General features: G+C 41.1%; 1 protein-coding gene across 3 annotated transcripts in view; it reads left to right on the forward strand.

Moving 5' to 3' along the window:
- DHX38 (DEAH-box helicase 38) overlaps window positions 1-23,246 on the forward strand; it is a 42,909-nt gene that overhangs the window by 3,940 nt on the left and 15,723 nt on the right. For all 3 annotated transcript variants that reach the window (XM_075282006.1, XM_075282007.1, XM_075282008.1), the window contains exons 2-14: window positions 3,203-3,553; window positions 4,044-4,207; window positions 6,826-6,963; window positions 7,487-7,640; window positions 17,213-17,331; window positions 18,486-18,559; window positions 18,643-18,798; window positions 19,499-19,660; window positions 19,783-19,890; window positions 19,976-20,091; window positions 21,183-21,320; window positions 21,436-21,808; window positions 21,886-22,026. In XM_075282006.1, coding sequence (XP_075138107.1) covers window positions 3,255-3,553; window positions 4,044-4,207; window positions 6,826-6,963; window positions 7,487-7,640; window positions 17,213-17,331; window positions 18,486-18,559; window positions 18,643-18,798; window positions 19,499-19,660; window positions 19,783-19,890; window positions 19,976-20,091; window positions 21,183-21,320; window positions 21,436-21,808; window positions 21,886-22,026 — 2,142 coding nt within the window. In that variant the 5' untranslated portion in view covers window positions 3,203-3,254. The remainder of the gene's footprint in view (window positions 1-3,202; window positions 3,554-4,043; window positions 4,208-6,825; window positions 6,964-7,486; window positions 7,641-17,212; window positions 17,332-18,485; window positions 18,560-18,642; window positions 18,799-19,498; window positions 19,661-19,782; window positions 19,891-19,975; window positions 20,092-21,182; window positions 21,321-21,435; window positions 21,809-21,885; window positions 22,027-23,246) is intronic.

Genomic DNA, 23,246 nt, shown 5'->3' on the forward strand with positions numbered 1-23,246 from the left:
CCCACAGAAGCTGCAGGCATTTTATCTTTTTATGGCCCCGATTCCCTCTCCACATGTGTCCATGGCCCGAATCCTCTCTACGCATCTTCATTACAAGCCCAAACTGCCTTCCACATGGCAATATCATGGGAGCCATCCTGTTACAGTTACAGGCGGGAGCCTTATGAATTCTTGTGCTAGGGAAAATGGCTATTGAGGTTTGTGTGTGGCTGGCTTCAATAGCTAACTATTAAATTTCCCATAGGCTGCATTACAGTTGTGTTGCAATCTGTGGGACAAGCAATCTAATGATTGCAGGTTAATTCCCCCTGGGGGCTGTAAAAACTTGGCTGGGGATAAAAAAAAATAAAATAAATAAAAACAAAGTTAAAGATTAAAATCTCCCCATTTTCGTAGATGACAGAAACAAATTATGTATCCTAAAATTTTAGCAACGAACACTAGCTGAAACGTCAGAAATCCGTTAAAATTTCCATTAATTTTCAATGGGCTTTTATATTGTGTCCATTTACACACAAACCATCAGAAGTCCGTTTTTTCCAGTGGACAAAAAATCCTATATGCAGGACTTATGTGTCCATTAGAAATAACGGACAAGTGTCAGTTATTTTTGTTAACATTGAAGTCTATGGGGAACGGGCTTATAACGGACAGTAACTGATGGCTATCAGTTAATGTCCGTTGTTTTGTGTGTGTTTTCTTTTTTTCTGCGCAAAATCCCCCCAAAAACGGACAGTATAAAAAAAATGGACACTGACACTAATAATGCTACTGTCTATTTTTTTTTTTTTTAAAGATCCATTAAATGGATCAGTTAAACCCCCCCCCCCCAAAAAAAAAAACCTGACATATTAACATCAGTTAGTGTCCGTTAATGTCTGTTATAGACACTTCAAGGTTATTGTTAAATCTGGTGTGGGGGAGTGTGAATCGAGTTCGGAGGAGGGCTTTCTAGCCTTAAAACATCTTCCAGCTCTGTTTTTACCTTTTTAAGGAATACTGAAAAGATTGTCCCAAAGGATCTCTCTCCTTAGGAGATTGCCCAGCCAAAACAGCATCTCAAGACCACCTGTCGGAGCCATTTTGAATTCAGGCTGTAACACAACTTTCCACTTTCCTAGTAAACTCTGCATGATTTTTCACTTGTCCAGGATTTGCTTCTTGAACGTTTTTGTATCTAGAGAAATCAATGAAGTTGTGTGTTGAAGTACTGACTTCTCTATATTTGTTTGGAAACCTGTGTAGTAGTCTCAGATATGTCATACTGTCCAGGTGGAGCCTTTCTCTTTTCAGAAACCTCTTTAAAAACTTTATATTGAGAACTGTTCCTACTGACCCATCTGTTTTTTTTGTCTGGGAGGCCAAATCTCTGGCTCCTCTGGACTGACTCCTGTTCTGACTCAGATTCTTGCATAGATTCCTGACAGCTATGATCATGAATGTGAGAAGCATTAAAAAGCTAGTGATAGAATTACTGTGATGAAATTAGATATGCAACAATCTATACATATAATTAACTATACAATATCAATTACTGTATAATTTAAAGGGGTTTTCCCATCTCACTGTTTCTGCAGTTTACCTGCAGTCTCTTCTTCTCACTTCCTGTATTTCTCCCCCTTACCTCCCTCTTGCTGAATGGGCCTGAGAAGTATCAGAGTACTTATGCAGATCAGATAATATGCACATGCTTGTACAGACTGGACTCTGTATTATCTGTGTGTTTACATATAAGGATAACAGACTCTGCTTTATCAGCAAACTGCAATTAGTGTGTCCTGCAGAGCAGTGAATGATGTCAGTTGTCCTATCTCACAGGTCTGTGGTTATGGTAACAGTGTGTAAACAATGGGAGGAATAAGTTCACATGGCAGACAAACAAAGCAGCATTTCTAAAGCAATATATTTAGGAAAAGTCTTCAATTTACATAAGCTACCAGTATAGATAGGATCCTTGAGATGGGACAACCCCTTTTATTAAATGCTAAGAATTATGAAATATATTAATACTCTTTCACTGGTAACTAATTAGGAAAATGAGGTTCCAACAATAATCAAAGGCAATTACTATGTATGTGAAACACTACTATAATACAGACACTAATGTAATACAGAGATCTATTATCAATCATGCATTGTAAAGGTGTAAACCTCAAAACATAGATAGCCGCTCATACAATGCAAATAAATGATTGCTATATTAGACAGACATATATTGCACGCACCAAGATAACACTGTGGCTACCTCACACATATCATAACTAAACCAAGTGGGACTAAAGGCAATAACAAGAAATGGATATACCTTTAGCCATAATCAAAGAGACTGGAGCCCCAACACACAAAGGTATGTGTATACCAACCAAAGGAATAAAGAATAGAGATAAAGGAGGAACCCATATACTTGCACACCTGCCAAGTGATGTAGTGCATCGCTACATGATGGCGTCCCGGGAACACTATTGCGCACACCCTTCCAGCATCACCACATGATGAGCTGGTCACGTGACTGCAGTTGCGCAACAGCATCCTGCAAGACCAGCGCATGAAAACGATGCTCACCTCGCTGGAGTGTGGTATAGGTGAGTATATATGAATAAAAAGAGGAGCATTCTACAAATCAATAGAAAAAGATGCTATCAAATAAGTATTGAAAAAATATAACTGAATATAACCCAATAAGTCTATACTCTAACTAAAGGGAGGCAATAGCACACCAGATTTTTAGGAAGCCTGATAGTGTTTTGACAAGTGGACGTACATGTTTACGCTAATATAACTCTTTGTGGATCAGTAGCCAGCTTGCATAGGTTCACTGGAATTTAATTTTATTTCTTTTTTCACCTAATTTGCCTTTTAATTGGCTAGTTTAGTTGATTTTGATGGTGGGATTGTTGATATGAATGCTCACTCACAAAACACCTGCCCAAAACCTAATGATTATGGAGAGCTATATACTGTATATACCTTACACTAAATATAAGGGATTTAGTGCGTTCCGTACACTGTTACCTCAATGTGGGTATCAAAATATTGTCTTTTTCTATTCAGTGTAAATCGGCTAGATTTTTGATGGATGTTTTATCCCCTGGAAAATGTGAAGTATGATAGATTGTGTGTTACCAGTAGCAATGATTACACCTGAATCTGCTCTTTTATTAAATGTGAGTGAACATGAACCAATTATTACTTACTCTTTCAGAGACCACCAAATTCAGATTTCTGCATAGTGGCTATTCCGTGCCAAAAGAAACATGGAGGATGATGCATCTCTTCACAGACTGGAGGGCAGTGACCCTTCTGTCCAAGAAGGAGGGTTACTGGTAAAGAAGAAGAGTTCAAGTGCTGAGCAGCATGTGTTTAAAGCACCTGCTCCTCGCTCCTCATTACTGGGCTTGGACCTGTTGGCTGCACAGAAAAGAAAAGAGAGAGAAGAAAAGGAGCGTCAGGAAGGCGATAAAAAGACTAAACTTGGTTCTAGAGACTGGGAGGATCGAGACAAGCCCTCTGAAGGGTCTGGAGACAGAATTAGCCGTGGCAGTCATGGAGACCGGTAAGTACAAATCTCAGGTTCTATTCTAGCTCTGAGTTAGTGTTGCTTGGTTTGGGTTGAACGCAGTGTATTTAATTAAAGAGGTTGTCCAGGAATAAATCTTATTTTTTCATTAGACCGGGGGAGGAGGTGGTGGTGGTGGGGAATCATACTCCCTTATTCCCGTTGATATATATATTTTTTTCTCCTTCCCTGGCCTATATAAAAAAAAAAAAAAAAAGTTTTCTCCTGACAACCCTTCTAACTATTTTATTAAATGGGTTGTCCGGGATAACTGGAAATCCCTACACTAATCTAAATACCCTCCTCCTTTCTAAATAACATTCTTAATCAAAAATGTGTATTTACCCATTACCCTGGAGCGGTCATGTGACCACCCCAGGGACATTTTCCGATTATTCTGTGACAATCTGTTTCTCCATTTCTGGAAACAGACCATCTCTGCTTTATATTTATAAATATTATAATTTATAATATATCCTGTTTTCAGACATTACAGGACAGCTCGTGTGGAGACACCTTCTTATACTGGTGGAGTAAATGAGGAGTTTTTGGCACGAAACCGCCAGAGAGAACGGGAGAGGCGGGAACATGGCGTATATGCATCATCAAAGGATGACAGACGACGGAAGGAACGCAGTAGCCGTGACAGGGGTAACTGAACCATCCAAATCCTTGTATAATCTATCCAAAGTATTCAGCTGCATAAATGTTTTTCCAGGGACCACAGCAGCACAGACTACCTAAGGGCGGCATTAGACGTAAAGGTATTTCTCTACGAGCACTGATCACTAAGCACTGGATACAAAACGTGCCGATCAGCAGTAGATCTGCGTCAGCCTGATTATACAGGCTGATGCAGAGAATATGATCGCTAAAGTTTTCATTGTCTGGTGGAAGCAGAGCCTGCATTAGACATGATGATGTGCTGCCAACAGATAATGGAGTGTGTTTGAAGAACTTAGTTGATCACTCAACAAATGAGCAAACACTGGTTCATCAAGTCATTTTCGGCACTATTAGACAGTCCAGTTGACAGGGACGAGTGCTTGCATGAGCGTTCGTTCCCAAAATTGGATGCTAAATCACCTTGTTTAATAAGGCCTTCAGTTTCCTGCTGTGTTTTAGATGCAGGTACAGGAGACATTGTTTGTTGAGAATTGTCTTATATTCCTCTGGTGTGTATGTTCTATGTCTAGTTAAAGAGGACCTTTCATGTCCTTGGGCGCATGCGATTTTTATATACCGCTATAAAGCCGTCGGTGCACTGAATTCAGCCGGGCTGTGAGGAACGTCCCTCCTGGCAGTACTGTCCATAATACTGTACTGTCAGAGAGGCCGTTCCTTACTGCCGAGCGGTGAGGAATGCCCCCTCAGTACTAGTGTATTGTCAAGTACTGTTAGGAGGAGAGGGGGAAGCGGCACGTTCTTCACTCGGCGTCATTGCTGGGCGATAAGGAACGCCTCCTCTGACGGTACAGTGCTATGGACAGCACTATGGATGTTCCTCACAGCTCGGCTGAATTCATCGCACTGTCGGCTTTCTAGCGGTATATAAAATCGCATGTGCCTGAGGACACAAAAGGTCCTATCTAATTGGTCAAACAAGGCTTTCTAGTTGGCTGACATTAAAGCAGAGTAGTATGACATGAGAATCACTGTAGCAGAGGGGACGGACATTATCGTAATCTAGGAAACCTGATGTGTCCCATAAGCTGTACTCCACGCGGTTCTCCTGCGTCTCCAAGCTAGCTGTGTAGTTTTCAAACACTGTGGGTACCTATGTCTCTGGGTAACAGTCTTTCACCAGGACTTGTAGCATGGCCGTCTTCCTGCAGTGCACATCCTCTACCAGCACCAGCTTGCAACTGACCACAGCGGGCTGAGGATTCCTTCGTTCCTTCATTGTATTGCAGTACCGTCTCAGGACGCAGCAAGTACAGATTTGTTTCCAACACTAAAGTCGGACAAACTAATGACATATTTGCATAAAATGTTCAGGATTTAAAATTGGGGTCTTCAGTGTATGTTACCTGTATGCTCTGGGAAAACCAATGGTTTAAACGGGTTGTCTGGGATAAAAAACAAAAAAAAAGTATAATTACCCAGATCGCGGTCATGTGACAGCCCCAGGCACACTTTCTAATATTCCAGTGACCTTCCGTTTCCAGAAATGGAACATCACCAATATTATACCTCCCCTCATTCTCTTCCCATACCCAATCATCCTTGCCTGTCTTCATTCTTCTGGGAACAAAACCTCCCTTCTTTTCGGCCTGCGCAGTAGAGCTGGACTGAGCCCAGCTCTATTTCGCAATCGCCGCCAGAAGTGAAGAACCTCCCACGCATGCACAAGAAGTCCACAGAGGGAGGAGCTGACTGGACAGAAGAAGCCGATCTTCATGACACAGAAGACAGGTAAGTTTGATGGGGTGGGGGACTGAGTTAGTCAGGTAGGTAGGGCTAGTAGTCCATGGGCTAGCTAGGGATACTGGGAGGGGGTGTGAGGGGGGATCTGAGTGAAGTGCAATGCATCATGGTAGTTGTAGGCTAAGACAGCAGGAAGCTACCAATGTAAACAAATGCAGAAGATACCAGGACCTCCCAGAGAACCTCAGAAATCACTGCTAAAGGTATTTTGGTGCACCTATTAACCCATTAATAGCACTAAAATACCTTTAAAAAATAGAAAAATTTCCCTAAAAATATGTGAGGTTTTGTCAGTGAATCTTTCCAATGAAACCACAGCAAGACATTGCTAACACAGTGTGAAGAGAGCTTTACAGGTCTGTTTCTTTAAATAACAATAAGGCTCTCTTCACTCTGTGTTAGCAATGTCTGATTGGCATTTTCTGCATCAAAATCTACTTTCCATTTATTTCTGTAGGAGGTAGCAGTGGATTTCTTTGCAAAATTTCAGCCTTCTCCACATTTCAGATTTTGATCTGATAAAACGCTGTCCTGTCTTCCTGAAATGAACTGGAAGTGGAAAAACCACGGGCCGATCAACTTATTTATTTTTTTATTTTGCATAGCTCTTGGTGTGAACCAAACATAGTGAAAAAAAAAGTCTAGTTGACGCCAGGTGTTTGTGTCACAGAATTTAGAATTTTAACATGGAGGACTATAAAATTCTGTATCCCGATAGCAAAATCGTAAGCTGTAACAATATGTTGTCTTTAAAATTCTTGATCGAGTATGTTGCATGTGCACTTCAAGCTTGTCGTCTTCTTATTTGTAAGTAAGTGTTATGTATTTACTTTACTTTTTAGATGATCGAAGCCGTAGGAGCAGCAGATCTGAACGAGACAGATCAGAGCGAGATGGTGGATCAGAGCGCGGATCAGAGCGAGGATCAGAGCGCAGCTCACAGCGCAGTGAACCTGACAGTCCACGACACAAGCCTAGAGGTAGTTCAAGATAAATGAATCTGTCTCCTATCTTCTACATTTCTGTGTGATTCAGTAGTTGGCTCGGGCCCGGTTCACATCTGCTCTCGGGGATTCTATTCCCTTCTCCACATGAAAAGTCCTTCAAGCAGCACTTTTCTTTCCGCGCTTTTCTTGAGGAAACTGAGCAGAAACCACATGGACCCCATTGTACTTATATGGGTTTCCTAAGGTAACCGCTTTTTTAATGCAGATTAGGTTTCCGTTTGGAGGGGTTCCCAAGGAGACTGCCGTACAGAAACCCATGCCCATATTTATATATGGTATAGTAATATTTTACTTGGGATCAGTAATTAACGCTTCATAGCAGAGAATATGATGGAGTTACCTCTCCTTGAGGATGTTGAGATGCAGTTGGGTCAAACATGTCTCTGTTTGCTGTATTACATCTCCAAACAGCTCGGAGGTTGGGTAGAGCTGCAACACAGTCATTTATAAGAGCCCTTATTATAGGTGACTTAGACTTTTTTATTTTTCTTTCTAGATTCCTCTACCCCATCTCGCTCAGGATGGGAGGAAGATGACGGTGGATATGGAAGTTCCCAACGCTCCCAGTGGGAGTCTCCTTCTCCATCTCCTTCCAGCAGAGATTCTGATCGCAGCTTTCGCAGTGACAGAGACAGTTCTAGAAGGGACAGGTTAGTGAAATGTTTACCTCATGCATGACTTTAGTGGATAAATCTAATTCTGAATAGATATGATCATTTGTGACCTACGCACTTCATGTCCCATCACATGATTTTTGTGTCATTATAGGGTTATTATATGTCATTATATGATTGTGTCATTAATATATTTGCATTCACTTTGAACTCTTTTTCCACTTAAGCTTAAAATGAGCATATATCGCACCCTAACACAGATCACTGACCTCAGTTAAACTCTGCCACTGCTCCATAACAAAAAAAAAAAAAGTTCTCAAATGGTATGCTGCACTCCAGCAGCCAAAGGGCTAACAGTCTAATACGCCCTGCCCCCACACGTCAGATCTTGAACCAACCATGTGAATTGGCAAATACTTGTTTAAGGCTGGCTTCACACTGGTGTGTTTTAGTTTGTGAGTGGCAGTGGGGACAGTAGTCTCTGTCTGTCTCTCTGCTACTGCTACTACTGACCCGCACTGTAATTATGTACTGAGGGACACAGGGACTCTTATCTTATAATAGATAATTGTCTTGCTTGGCATCTGCGTACCAGCTCCTCGTTCAGGAAATATAACAAATATTTGGTCTGGTGATTAACTAAACCGTATATTCAGCATTTTACTAATGCGGAAGGTATTATTTGCCCTCAATCGCGTAACTGCATTTAAAATTCTCCAAGGATGAGATCTCTGATCTGTTTGGGTAATGCATTCCAGAGAGTGGGGGCTGCATGGCAGAAGGCTCTGACTCCAGATTGTTTAAGGTGTATCATGGGTATGGAAAGTGTTTTTTTTTTTTTTCTCTCCCCGCTAATCTGAGAGGGTGGCAATTATTATGGGGGTTCTTTTAATTAGTCAGGGAAATAGCTATTTAATGGATTTGAAGGCCAAGCGAAGTTCGAGTTATTCCCCATTTTACAGGCAGCCAGTGTGGTGAGCAGCGGTTGAAGCTTATGGTGGGGTTTGTTTAGTTGTTAACCTTGCTGCTTTTTGGGTTAGTTGAAGGCGATGCATTTCTTTATCTAGGAGACCTACATGTAAGGCTTTAGAGTAGTCTAGATGCAAGGCTATGAAGGCTTGGACCAGTTTGGAGAGATCTTCTGTTGGAATAAGGTGTTGGATTTTTGCATTGTTATTTAGGTGGATGTATGAAGAATTGATAATTGGAGGATTCCTGGTTCCTGAAAGAAAGTAACCAATCAGTAACTACAACCAAGTTTCGTACATAGCCTGAGCATTGAAGGGTTGTATTTCTGAGGGGTAATTGGTGGACGTACAGTACTAGTTTCCATTAAGCTTTGATCACCAACCATGAGAACTTTCATTTTTCTCCAGGTTCAGCTTTACCCAGCTGGATTTCATCCGTTCTTGTAGTTCAGCTAGGCATGAATTTATGGCTGGAGATTTGTCATTTAACTCTGGGCTTGAAGGATACGTATAGTTTGGTATCCTCTCCATAGCAGTGATAGGCCAGGCCATGGCTCTGCATTAATTTGCCTATTGTAAACTGCAGACTGTAAACTGGTGCCATCACAGAACCCTGTGGACCTCCATATTTTGAGTTAAGATATATTCTCTATGGTTTATTAGCCTTGAAAGAACCAAGTCACTTAATAACTGATCCGTCAATTCAAAAAAAAAACCCCTTGATTTACGGTACATTTTCGGTCTTTACAAATACCAGACTAAGCCATACTTCATATAAATCCAAATAATGTAACCCAAAATAAAGCACACTAGTCTCCAAAAACCAGTACAGACATCAACAAAGAGAACCAAGAGACCAAAATTTAAAAATAATATAAAGAAATATTTATTAAATACCAAAAAGTAAAAAGCATATAAGACATAGGAAAACAGAGGGAGATCCACCACAAAGTAGCGGACAAATACCGCAAACCCTCCCACTAAGAGGTTACAGAGAATCCCCTTAGGTTCTCAATAGTAAGTGTAGGAAGTACCCGAAAAATATAATAAGATAATAGTAGTAAGATCCCTGAATAATAATACATGTGTAGCCTAGTTAAACATACATAGTAACAAAAGTAAACTGGGTAATAAGCATAGGGACACATGTAAGGCCATTTACCGGTACATACCTACAGACATATTTGCAGTTGTTGGCCTCCAAAAAGGGGATCCCTCTGTGCACCACCAATGGGATAAATGATTACAGGCCTGACAGTGCGCTAAATTCAGTGCACAGTCAGCTCTTTAATACCCAAGAGGAATACATGGGGGATGATCATTTTCAGCAAGAAAGAGTGGATATGGCAAAACTCCACAACCTGCTTTCCAAAGGGAAGTACCTTGGCATGACTACACACAGTGGAAGTATGTGCCTGGTGTAGCCTGACACCTAAAACATATGAGTTAGACTTGAGGGCATCTAGCCTCTGGGGTCTGGCAGGTGTGTAGTGGATTCAGTGGAGAAAATGAAGTTGAATCAGAAAATGCCTGGTACTCACCACAGTGTCAAAATAGAATAACGCCACTTCTCTCCATTCTTCCTCTGTTTAGTATGGAATATACCTGCATCACCCAGAATATAATATCAGAGTCTAGACCTTACCGTCTGCAAAAGGGTATAAGTCTGTGTAAAATATTTAGGAAGGTCTGGGCCTCCAAGAAGCTCCTCCAGTTTAGAAAAGCCAAACTTCGTGACAAAGGAATGATGCATTTGGAGATGGTAAAAGAAGACCTGGAACCCTGTGATTACATCTAGCTAGGAGAAGGACAGGAATCCCTTGTCAGTGGAGAAAAGTTATCCGAGGAGTTTAATCTCCGACTTTGTACACAGCACTACCCTCAAGATGGAGCAAACATGGATTTGATGACAGTGGAGCTCTCAGGGAGTTTGAAATGTGTCTTTTCCTAGAAGTACAGTATGGGCAATTTTCCAAACCAATGCATCAGATTTAAGCAGGAGTACTGCTAGCTATGGAGCGTTTATGCTTACTCAACAAATGGAGGAGACGTATGAGCACCATCGTCAAAACAGGCTGCATTATTCATCTCTGTATCCATCCACCAGTGATGGCTAGGTGGTAGAGGTACGTGTTAGGTGCTGCTATGCCACATCGGAAATAGACTAAATTTAGGTCTGCCACCCTGCCAATGAAAGGCGTGCACGGTACTGTGAGGATGTCACATTGGTTTCTTGGGCAGTAATATCAGACAGACAAATTATCTTAAAGTGATAAATTCTTCTGCACTGGTAGAGGGGAAGTATTTCCTAAATTTTCATTTTCATTTTTTGGGGAGTTTTCCCGACTCCACATAAAATTGGCTCTGACTGTGACTTTACAGCCCTGGTAATTAGGGCAAAATGGACACATAACTGATTTGGTCCAGTTCACATCGAAACCTCATCGAGGTCTAACAGGGAAACAAGGGAAGGACCATCATCAGCCAAGTACACTAATGTTTTGGGATGCCTTGTATGTTAGAGATTTGGCATGTAGCAAGTGCTGGGGACTCAGTAGCAAGGCCAAAAAAAGTGCAGAAAGTAAATGCTCCTGCTCCTTCCCCTAACCATAGGAAGTTAGCCAGACCTAGGGGGGTAACAAACCTCAATATTTCTAAGTGCGGGTGAGAAATATTCAAGGTATATTCATTAGAATTAGTGGCTTTACTCTTGAGGGAAAAAGAAAGCCCGGAGGAACAGTGATTCTATGCTGAAGATGCATTAAAAGGTTTTTGGCCAAAAATATCATCATCTGGCCCCTGTATGGATCTGCTGTTCAGGGTGTGTCCAATGCCCCTACCATGCAGTTCTTGGAATTGAAAGTGCTGTAAGTGTTATCCTTGTTGTCCTAAATACTTGTAAATGTCGCGATTTGCCCACGGCGGAAAAAATTGTGGTGTTTTACAGTCAGAGCAAAGCAGGTGGGCATCTAGCGAATCCCATGCCCACTTTGCGGTAAATAATGTGCTGCGGACACACGGTGATTTCCAAAACTGGCATGATTTTGGAAATCCAGGATGCCAATTATACCTTCAGGGAAACTGCTGGCGTTTCCATGGGTATAATTGAAACCGAAAGTCCACAAAGGAAACCTCTGCAAACTTTGTCTAAAGTGCTGTAGGACACCAAGTGGGGCCTTCACACGTGGTATTCACATTTGCGCCACTGCCCGCCCTTTGGGTTTCCGCCTAAATCCCTGGAAAAACTGCATAGAGGACGGCTTGCCGGCGGTCAGTTTAAAAACCCATTTATTTGAATGGGTTTTTAAAGCAAACCACCAGTGTCCGTATGAGGCCTTTCCACGGTGAAAGTTTTTTTTTTTTTTTTTTTTTTTTTTTTTTTCTCTTTGCATGGACACATCCTGCATGTCTGACTTTGTGTTCATGGTAAAAAAACAAAACAAAACCCTGTTTCACCGCGGAGAGGCCGCATACGGACACTGGTGGTTTGCTTTAAAAACCCATTTAAATAAATGGGTTTTTAAACTGACCGGCGGCAAGCCGTCCCCTATACAGTTTTTCAGGGGATTTAGGCAGAAACCCAAAGGGTGGACAGCGGCACAATGAAAAACTTATCAAGCTGAGCAGTTAGGACATCAGGAATAGAGTGAGCAGTCAGGCAGCTTCTCAGACTGATCTCTCTGACAAGGGGACACAACATCTTGTGCTATATGCGAGCAAGTGAAGTTTGCAGCAGAAAAAGCAAACCGTTTTTTTAATGTCCTGGCAGGATGTTAGTTAGTTTTGTACCACTTACTAAACTGTTTCATGCCAGGTGTTTGACCAGATGATTTGGGATTGTATTGTCTGCCCTATGTCATTCTCAATGATTGCAGCATCCAGTTCAGTAGGCTTAGTAGCAGAGAAACCCACAATTGCTGCAATATAAAGAGCCATGAAAATCACAGAAGACCTAATTATTATCCATGACCGTCTTTAAAGATGATAGATGAAATAGATAGAGGGTGAACTAAATAAGCCAGTATTTTCATACACTGACATCTCAGTAGGCTGCATGCATGGTTTAGTTATTCTTATTCTTCTGGTAGAGTTGGAAGGGACCTCAAGGGCCATCGGGTCCAACCCCCTGCGAGTGCAGGTTTTCCTAAATCATCCCAGCTATATGTTTATCCAGATTCCGCTTGAAGATTTCCATTGATGGAGCGCCCATCCACAGCCTATTCCACTCTCTCACTACCCTCACTGTCAGAAAGTTTTTCCTAATGTCTAATCTGTATCTCTTTCCCTTTAGCTTCTTGTACTTCCTTGTGCTAATGAGAATAGGGTAGATCCCTCTGCACTGTGACTACCTTTCAGATATTTGTAGACTGCTATTAAATCTCCCCTCAGCCTTCTCTTCTGCAAACTAAACAATCCCAATTCTTTTAGCCGCTCCTCATAGGACATGGTTTGCAGACCTTCCACCATTTTGGTTGCTCTTCTCTGGACTTGCTCCAATATATCGATGTCTTTCTTGAATTGAGGCGCCCAGAACTGTACACAGTATTCCAGGTGTGGTCTGACCAGGGAAGAGTACAGCGGAATAATGACCTCTCTTGATCTAGATTCAATGCTTGTCTTAATACATCCCAGAATTTTATTAGCCTTTTTTGCAGCAGCACCGCACTGTTGGCTCATGTTGAATTTGTGATCTACTATTATGCCCAAGTCCTTTTCCCCTATGCTATCACTTAGTTCTATTCCTCCCATACTATATATGTTTTTTACATTTCTGTTACCCAGATGTAGAACTTTGCATTTGTCCCTGTTAAATACCATTTTGTTCGCCTCCGCCCATTGTTCCAGTGTGTCTAAGTCCTTTTGAATACACTCTCTCTCCTCTCTAGTGTTGGCTATTCCTCCTATCTTCGTATCATCTGCAAATTTTATGAGTTCCCCAATAATTCCATCGTCCAGATCATTTATAAAGATATTAAAAAGTACTGGGCCCAAAACAGAGCCCTGCGGCACCCCGCTTTTGACTTTCTTCCAGTTGGATGTGTAGCCATTTAGTATTACTCGTTGTGCCCGATCATTAAGCCAGTTGTGAATCCACCTAACTGATTTTTTGTCAAAGCCATACTTAATCATTTTTTCAATAAGAAGGTTATGTGATACTTTATCAAATGCCTTACTGAAGTCAAGATATACTATGTCCACGGCATTCCCTTGGTCCAACCATTCAGTGATTTTGTTGTAGAAGGAAATCAGGTTAGTCTGACAAGATTTATTGGTCATAAAGCCGTGCTGGCTCTGGTTAATTAATGCCTTTCCATCCAGGTACCGAAGTAAATGTTCCTTGACAATTTGCTCAAAGATTTTTCCTGCTATCGAGGTCAGACTTACCGGCCTGTAATTTCCTGGATCGTCCCTTTTCCCCTTTTTGTAGATGGGGACAACATTTGCCCTTTTCCAATCTAAAGGGACCACTCCTGTTTCCCATGACTTACCGAAGATTATAGCAAGGGGTTCTGTTATTTCCTCTGCTATCTCTTTCAGGACTCTAGGGTGTAAATCATCTGGTCCTGGGGACTTGGTTTCCTGTAACTTGGCTAAGTGCTCTCTTACCAGACCTTCGCTTATAGTCAGCTTGGAGTCCTCCTTCCCCTCATCTCCATCACCATTAATGTCGATATTTCCATTAGTTTCTTGGGAGAAGACGGATACAAAATATGAATTTAGTAGCTCCACCTGCTGTTCCACCATGTTAACTGTTTCTCCTTTGTCATTCTTCAGGACTCCAATAGTCTCCTTCACTTTTCTTTTGCTTTTAACATATCCCCAAAATCCTTTTACCTTACTCTTTGCCTCTTTTGCAAGCTTCAATTCGTGTTCAGCCTTAGCTCCTTTGATGCTTGTCTTGCAGAGTCTGCAGACTGCTGTGTACTCTTCCTTAGGTATAGTTCCCATCTTCCACTTTTTGTATGTTTCCTTTTTAGCAGGTTATGTAATTTTTTGGTCATCCATCCTGATATTTTTAGGTGCTTCCCATTTTTCTTCCTTCTAGGTATTGTTAGTTCCTGTGCTTTAATGATTTCCCTACGGAAGATTTCCCACCCTTCATGTGCATTTTTGTGCTTAAGAATTTTGCACCATGGAATTCTGCTAACCCTTGCCTTCAGGCTCTTGAAGTCTGCCCTGCTAAAGTCTGCCCTTCTTTAGCTAGGGTAACAGGGTGCTCCATGTAGGTGTTCCATTTAACGGGATTTTGGTAATCAGAATATTCCATAGGCCATGCATGAGCAAGGGAATGCAGCAGAACTCAAAATAAGATGTACAGAGGCTGAACTGGCACCATCTGTACAATCCAATCTGGTATAGCAGTAAAAGCCCCAACACAAAGAACTGGGCCCATTTCTAATAGAACAGGGTGTAGGAGAGGAGGGACTCAGATCAACAATGGTGAAAGCAAACCCATGCAATGAGCTTGAACAATCGTCTGCTTTTGTTTTTTTGCTTGTTTCTAATGACCTTTATATTTCTAAAGTACAACTTCAAGCAAAAGTAAAATCTACATTCTCTTATAAGTAACAATAAGTAACATTGGAAAGCATAAAAGGTGGAAACTGGGTACTGTTATGTTGGAACAAGTAACCTGTTAACCCCTGCGCTTAGATCACTACCTGCCAAGGAAGTCACAGGCCATTTTTAACACCTCCAAAGAAAGGGCAGTAGTAACATGGATAGAGATTACTCCGTGAGTAATAAGAGTAGGTTCAGTGGTGTAGTGGTAGGATTTGTTCATGATTCCCAAACTAGAGATATGCCTCATCTTAAGTACCCTTCTGGAAGGAAAGGGAATATTCTCACTGAGGAAGACAAAGATAACATACTACTTAGTACGTTTTAAGACTTCTCTGAGACCTTCCAGAACATTTTTAATTGATTGTAAGTTCTTTGACTGACTTGACTGATTGTGAATGGTGCCTTTATGGCATCGCCTCCAGTCAGAATCCCCAGCGGTGTATGAGACATGTTATTCACAATGGCCGTGTGGCATCTGTTTGTTTATTTAATTATTTTTTAATGGCCATCTCATTGTGGACGCAGAAATATTAAATTGTTCACCACCCCTTAATTTTGTCTCTCTGTAAGGGATGGGGTTGGTCATTTGGTATAAACATCTTTCCATTCTGTGAAGCTGAAAAAAACAGGCTTGGTTGTGATTCTTTAAACCCCCTAAGCTCTGTTTTGATCCTCCATGATAAAAATAAAACTCCTGTGAAATGGCTAAAAACTTTTATTATAGAGTTAACCATGTGAATGCCAAATATAAACTATGACATGCCTTTTCATCACAGCATTGTTTTATGTGTCTTCAGTTATGTCACAGCTTCTTTTGCTATTTAAACGGGTTGGCCACTTTCAGACCAATATTGACAAACAAATGTACAATAAAAAGATACAATTTTCCAATATACTTTCTGTATCAATTCCTCACAGTTTTCTAGATCTCTGCTTGCTGTCATTCATTCTGTTACTTCTAGAGGATAAAACTCTGACCATGTGATTTACGGTCCATGGTCATGTGATGAGTACACAGGTGCTGCTCGTTATAGTCACAGCACAGTAATCAGACAGCTGCCTGGTAATCAGCTGTGCACCTGTGCTCATCACATGACCATGGACCGTAAATCACATGACCATGGTCAGTTTTATCCTCTAGAAGTAACAGAATGAATGACAGCAAGCAGAGATCTAGAAAACTGTGAGGAATTGATACAGAAAAAATATTGGAAGATTATATATATCTTTTTATTGTACATTTGTTTGTCAATATTGGTGTAAAAGTGGCCAAGCCCTTTTATACACCACATAAATTTTTTTTAGTACTTTTGCATTATTTTCTTGTGTAGCTTTCAAATTTTATAATCTGTTTCAAAGGTAGGTCAGGTGTAAATGGCGTTCACAATACACTACTTTGCCTATCCCAAGGCTAGCGTGGCAAATAGTGTCGATACAAACCATCAGAAGTTATTTCCTTGACATTGGGCTGCAAGTCATACAACCAGATAAAGGTGTTCCATTGACCTCATGTCACGGCTGTCATAGTGTACAGCAATGGAGGGTAGAACGGGAGACTATCCTCTTTAGTAATGAGTCTCGTTTTTGTTAAGTGACAAGTGTCCTGCTGGTAGTTTTGGAGAATTGATTTTGGCTACTAGCAGTCAGGACATCACCAGGCCATGTGTTGCTTGCATTACTGTAGGCATGTGGCCTAAATGTTCTCCCAGAAAAAAGATAAAATGATATTGAAAACCATTGCACTTCTGTGTTCTGGAGCAACTCCTGGCTTTGGTTTACAAATACTGATGCAACATACTGGCTAGAATATGTAAGTGTGAATGAAATTGTAGATTCGGGGTGTTAAGTGACACATAGTCTATCATTGTGTGTGATTGATATACATAAATAAATATATATATATTCCCCAGTCTAGATGATGATATTGATGTCTTGCTCAAGACCGTAACAGTCCTCTCCATCCCCCCCCCCATCCACTAACCAATTAACCAATTAAAACAATGTAAATGGTAACTAGAATGTAATACTGTTCTGTAATAAATCATGGCTTCACCTTTCTAAATCTACTGCACACAGGTCAGTAAGAATCCGGTACACAGATGATACCCCTCTTCCCACGCCATCTTACAAGTTCAATGAATGGGCCTCTGAGAGACGCCATCTTGGGTCCACACCACGTCTCTCTCAGGGAAAAGGTGAGTAAATATTTTCATGTTCTTGTTTGACTTCCTCCTTAATATTATGGTGCGTATGGGAGAGCAGACCACCAATTGGAATAGAAGGTATTAATTATAAAACATAACTTTTAATAAATATAAGTTAAAAACAATGTAATATAATACCAATGTGTTAAAAATGCGGGGAAGGGAAACAAGTGGCCCAGTGTGTGGTAAGAATACAAAGAATACACAACTAATACACAGGCACGGCGGTCTCCAAGAAGAATAAACAGTTTCAACTCACCAGTCAGATGATGTTGTAAGTACAGGAGGTCGCTTGTAATAAACTGGACCACTCAAAAAGGTTTGACTCAAGGAAATAGGCCACACACGTAAGATTTAGAGGGAGATATGCAAATAATGAGTCAAGAGGGAACTAGACAGTGGGTATTACTGTCAAGGCCCTATGAACCTAACTCAGAACCAATGCCCTAATGACTATTGGTCTGACCGGAATCTCACCTTATAGTTATGGCCACCCTATAGGAGACACCCAAAAGTGCACTCAAATGTAGTAAGATAAAACATAATGAGCATGCCACCCAACATGCATGTTTCGTCAGGGTAGGGGTTAAACAGACCAACCCTGACTCATCAGGGGTTAACGGTGCTCAAACATACAAGCCTTGTTTAGGCAAAAGATGTATAGGTTACACTGAGTCATACACCATGCATACTCATACTTTAAACAACCAAATGTCACACGTAGTCATGGGAGCGGGGAGAGTGAGGCAAAGGTGATTCCTGATAAGAGGTTTACAGGATAGAAGGTCCTCTGGAGTGCCAAACAGGGACCAGCAAAGCTCAGACCTCAGAGTGCCTATGGGTGATAGAGTGCGTATGGGAGGCAAAGGGCAAAGGTCCTTCCATTATGCCTGCTCAATCAGGACTGCGCCTGTAATGTGTAGTTGCGGTCCTTCTGTAAAACCAGTTATTATTGGTTTATCCCCTAGCATGTCACACTCAACACTGATCAAGGCAAGCAAGTGTGGGGGCAAGTTCCCTTTTGAATCAGCCTAAAATTAGAAAATTAATAGAATGACAACCCAAAGATAATTACTAGTGCCTATTGTGTATTGCTTATAGTAACTCCATAATTGTTTTTGATACTTTTTACCCATTTACTGTAGGCAAACAGGAAAATGATGATGATATTCGGTTTATGTCAGACGAAGATCAGAGGCAATGGGAGGAGGATCAGAGGGTAAGATACTGGTGGTCTTCACCAATGAATCCTAAATCATACTTGTCATATTCCGTGCTTAGTTTGCTCTTCCTTTTCTCCAGCAAGCAGATCGTGACTGGTATATGATGGATGAAGGATTTGATGAGTCTCACAATGCCCTGAGCTCCACTTCTGAAGAATACGTACGCAAGAGGGAACAGCAGCTGCAGAAACAAACTCAAAAGCGAGTGTCTGCACAGAGAAGGCAAATCAATGAGGTAATTGCTGGTTACTCACTGCAAACCACAGGAGATAGATATTTGTGTACTGCTATGGTTGTACGCGTTGTCTCATGGTGTCATTCTTGTTTGTTCTTCTTTAATTACTATTGCCAAAGCCACATCTTTTTGTCTGCATGTGTAATCCTACTTCGCTCTAGTATTTCACATGCATAGGCCCATTCTTTTGATCCATCGGAGGACCAGGAGAACATACAAATGGACCTCTAAAATAGTGGACCCCATTAACTATAGTAGGGTTTGTCAGGTGTCTATTCTTTTTAATTGAAATCATCAGACGAATGATGCTGGGTTCGCACCAGTGTTCAGTCTCCGTTCTCAGGTTTCCGTCTTCTGCCGGCAGAAGACTGAAACCTGTCACAGTGTCTGGCCGTGAGCGCCGGTGAGCGTTTTAATCCCTGTGCGGCGAAACCTGTTTTTTTTTAAACCGGACACAAAGTCCTGCATGTCGCTCATGGCCAGACACTTTTTTTCAAGCCCATTCATTTGAATGGGTTTGAAAAATACCTGCAGGTTTCCTGAAACCTGAAAGCGGAGAACCCAGCCGCAGATGTGAACGAGCCCTAAGTCGGGCTTGCAGGACTTTTTCATCCAGCAATTTAGACTGATCTAGACCGGATGCCTAGTACAGATGTGAACGCAGCCTAATACTGTCGCCTTATGTTCTTGTTATTTACAGGATAATGAACGCTGGGAGACAAATCGCATGTTGACCAGTGGAGTGGTTCAAAGACTAGAGGTAGATGAAGACTTTGAAGAGGACAATGCTGCTAAAGTGCATCTGCTAGTCCATAATTTGGTACCTCCCTTTTTAGACGGACGAATTGTGTTTACTAAACAGGTAAATGCAGAGAAGGGAGTTAAAGTGTGAGGTTGAAGTTACACAAAAATGTATGCTTGTGGTGCTAAAAGACACATAAATTTTATAGTTATAAATTGTCCTCTTGTCGTTACATTTTTCAGCCTGAGCCAGTAATCCCAGTTCGTGACCCAACTTCAGACATGGCAATCATCTCCCGTAAAGGAAGCCAACTGGTTCGCAAGCATCGTGAGCAGAAAGAGAGGAAAAAGGTAATGTGCAGCAAGTTTATCATTGTATATCCAGATGATTGTTTCACTCTTCTTTAGATAGATGTAACAGTAAATCTTTGTTTAGGCTCAGCACAAACACTGGGAATTGGCTGGCACAAAACTTGGTGACATAATGGGCATCAAAAAGCAAGAGGAAGAGTCTGAGAAACCAATGAATGAGGATGGTGCTGTGGATTACAAGTAAGTTCAAGTTTATGCATACAGTTGTACTCTCTAAATGCTAACCACTTCATGACTGGACCATTTTCCCTGGTTCGTGATTAGACTAGACTTTCCATTAAGGAAATGAGTAGTATGTGGGTTTTTTTTTTTTTTTTTTTTGTATGTTATATGTAATGTTGTAGCATTATACTATGTGAAATATCATTTAGTTTGCTTTTATTTAACACTGTATTATATGGGAGAAGTGCTTTCCATGTACAAATAAAAATATACCATATTTTTCACACTTTATAAAGATGCTCCTGATAAGACGCCCCTAGGCCTTAGAGGAGGAAGACAGGAAAAAAATATTTTGAATAAATTCTTGGGCAACCTCTTTAAGTATAATGTCACATAGAGACTCCTCCATATACTATAATGCTGTACATTGGCACAACTATCATTGTACAATTCCACCAGCCTGGGTGTCTTGGTAGCTTGACCATAAGGACATTTCTCCTCTCATGAAAGCCTGCCACAGTTCTACATGTGCTGTCTGGAGGAAAGCAGGTACGGCTCATCACCTGTGCAATACTATTCGTATCGTGAAGCATTCTGGTGGGAGCAGCTTAGGGACAACTGTTTTGAGTGGCCCAGCCAGAGCCCTGATTTGAACCCAATTGAACATCTCTTTAAAGATCTGAAAATGGCTGCACATGGACTTAAGAATGGCAGAAAATCCCCAAATCCAAGTGTTCAAACCTGGAGGCTGTAAATGCGCTTCAACTAAGTAAACTGAGTAACGGTTCTGAATACCTATGACCATGCAAGTCATAGTTTTTCCTTTCCAATAAATTGGCAAAGATTTTTAACATTCTATTTTTCAGTAATTGATATTGAGTGCCAAGTGATGGGGAGGGGAACTCCCCCCTATATATCCTAGACATATAAATAGATGGATATATGCATAGATCAGTTAGAGATATAGAGAGATTACCCTTGTCCATGGCATAAACCTCAAAAAACAAACCATTCTTGATGAAAACTCCTGATCATGGAAGTATTAAGTGCTGATCTAATGCTGCTGTATCTCTCTGCCATTTTCTACTTTTAATGTTTTGTATTTATAGGACAGAACAGAAATTTGCAGATCACATGAGAGAGCGCAGTGAAGCGAGTAGCGAGTTTTCACGGAAGAAGAGCATCATGGAGCAGCGTCAGTTCTTGCCCATTTTTGCAGTCCAGCAGGAGCTACTTACCATTATTAGGTAACAATTCTGTTTTATATAAAGCCAATATAGTCTGGAATGTCTGTCTGATTTTCTTGATAATGATGAATTCTTTTGAGTGATATAATTTTTTTTTTTTTTTTTTTTTGGTCAGAGATAACAGTATTGTCATAGTAGTGGGAGAAACCGGCAGTGGTAAAACAACACAGCTGACTCAATATCTGCATGAAGATGGGTACACTGACTATGGTATGATCGCTTGCACACAGCCACGTAGAGTGGCAGCCATGTCTGTTGCAAAACGAGTGAGTGAAGAGATGCAAGTGAGCCTGGGTGAGGAAGTTGGTTACGCCATTCGATTTGAGGACTGCACATCAGAGAAAACACTCATTAAGTACATGACAGATGGTATCCTGCTCCGAGAATCCCTGCGTGAGGCTGACCTTGATCACTATAGTGCAGTTATCATGGACGAGGCTCATGAACGATCTTTGAACACAGATGTGCTGTTTGGACTTTTACGTGAGGTGATGATATATATTTTTCTTTCATTTTAACATCTTATGACAATAACAACAAACCATTAACTGAGTATGTCTTACAGGTTGTCACGCGTAGGTCTGACCTGAAACTCATAGTTACATCTGCTACCATGGATGCAGAAAAGTTTGCTTCCTTCTTTGGCAATGTTCCAATTTTTCATATTCCTGGTCGGACATTCCCTGTCGACATTTTATTCAGTAAGGTGAGTTGTTAAGCTGTATGTAGACCAAACTACTTGGTACTGAACACCTTATCTGCATTTGTTGTGCAGGTGAATGCAAAATGTTCTGTTATCAGCCATCTCAGAATGGGTAAATCTAGTTAGTACTGTGCAAAAGTTAGATGACTAAAAGGTGACTGAATTCTATTGCCAGGTCCCCTTGACCTTGCGATTAGCAAAAGCTTCAAGTCTGATCAAGCTTCCTCTGTCTTTTGTTGCAATTCCACTTCTGGGTGGGATTTTTGTTTCATCAGGTGGGATTTTAAGGCTCTGTCTGTTCCAGACCTGCCACTTATGATTGTTTCAAGTCAGATGTCATTTTGGATTAGACTCTAATAATAGTTTTATGAGCCATCCACATAAATGAGGGGTGTAGTTCAAAATAAAACTTAGTCACTTGAGAGAGTCCAAACAGGTAGGTGCAAATTACTGAGTCTCCAGTGAAACTTATCAGTTGTAGTGTACGGGCCATCTTGGCATGTGAAATGGGTGTGGATGTCAGGGATCAATTCACTCCACTCACTCAATCCTGCGCTCACCCTTCTCTCAGACTGCAAAGTGAGTGTAAATCACCCCCCCAAATACACAGTCACCACTGCTATTCAGGCCCAACTGCACCCTCACACATACACACTTCAAAAAGGCAATGGGTTCTTATAGCAACATAAAATAACCTTCAGGCTGGGGCCACACGTTGCAGAAACACAGCTTTTTTTGTTATGGATTTTGTTGCCGTTTTTTAAGTCAAAGGTAAAAATGTCTACAAAAGGAATCAGAAATATATAGAAAGTGCCTATACTTCTCCCTTCTGTTCAATCCACTCCTGGATTTGCCACAAAAAAAGCTGCGTTTCCGCAATGTGGGGCCTTAGCCTAAAGGAGTTTCCCCATCTCACTGTTTCAGTAGCTTTATCTGCCATCTCTTCTTCTCACGTTCTGTATTCCACCATCCGCCCTCCACTAGCTTGCTGAACAGGACACTATGAAGTATCATAATACTTAGGATTACTAGAAATGTAATATAAATGCGGATTAAATAATATGCACATGCTAGTAGAGAAGGGATTCGGTGTGAGAGATAACAGACTCGGCTTTATCAGCAAACTGCAATTAGCTGAACTGCAGAGCTGTAGATAATAGTGAGAGCAGCGAGTGACATCACTTGTCCTGATTATCACACAGGTCCAGCATTATGGAAGCGCT

Source organism: Leptodactylus fuscus, chromosome 7, assembly GCF_031893055.1.
Source record: "Leptodactylus fuscus isolate aLepFus1 chromosome 7, aLepFus1.hap2, whole genome shotgun sequence".
Lineage (NCBI taxonomy): Eukaryota > Metazoa > Chordata > Amphibia > Anura > Leptodactylidae > Leptodactylus > Leptodactylus fuscus.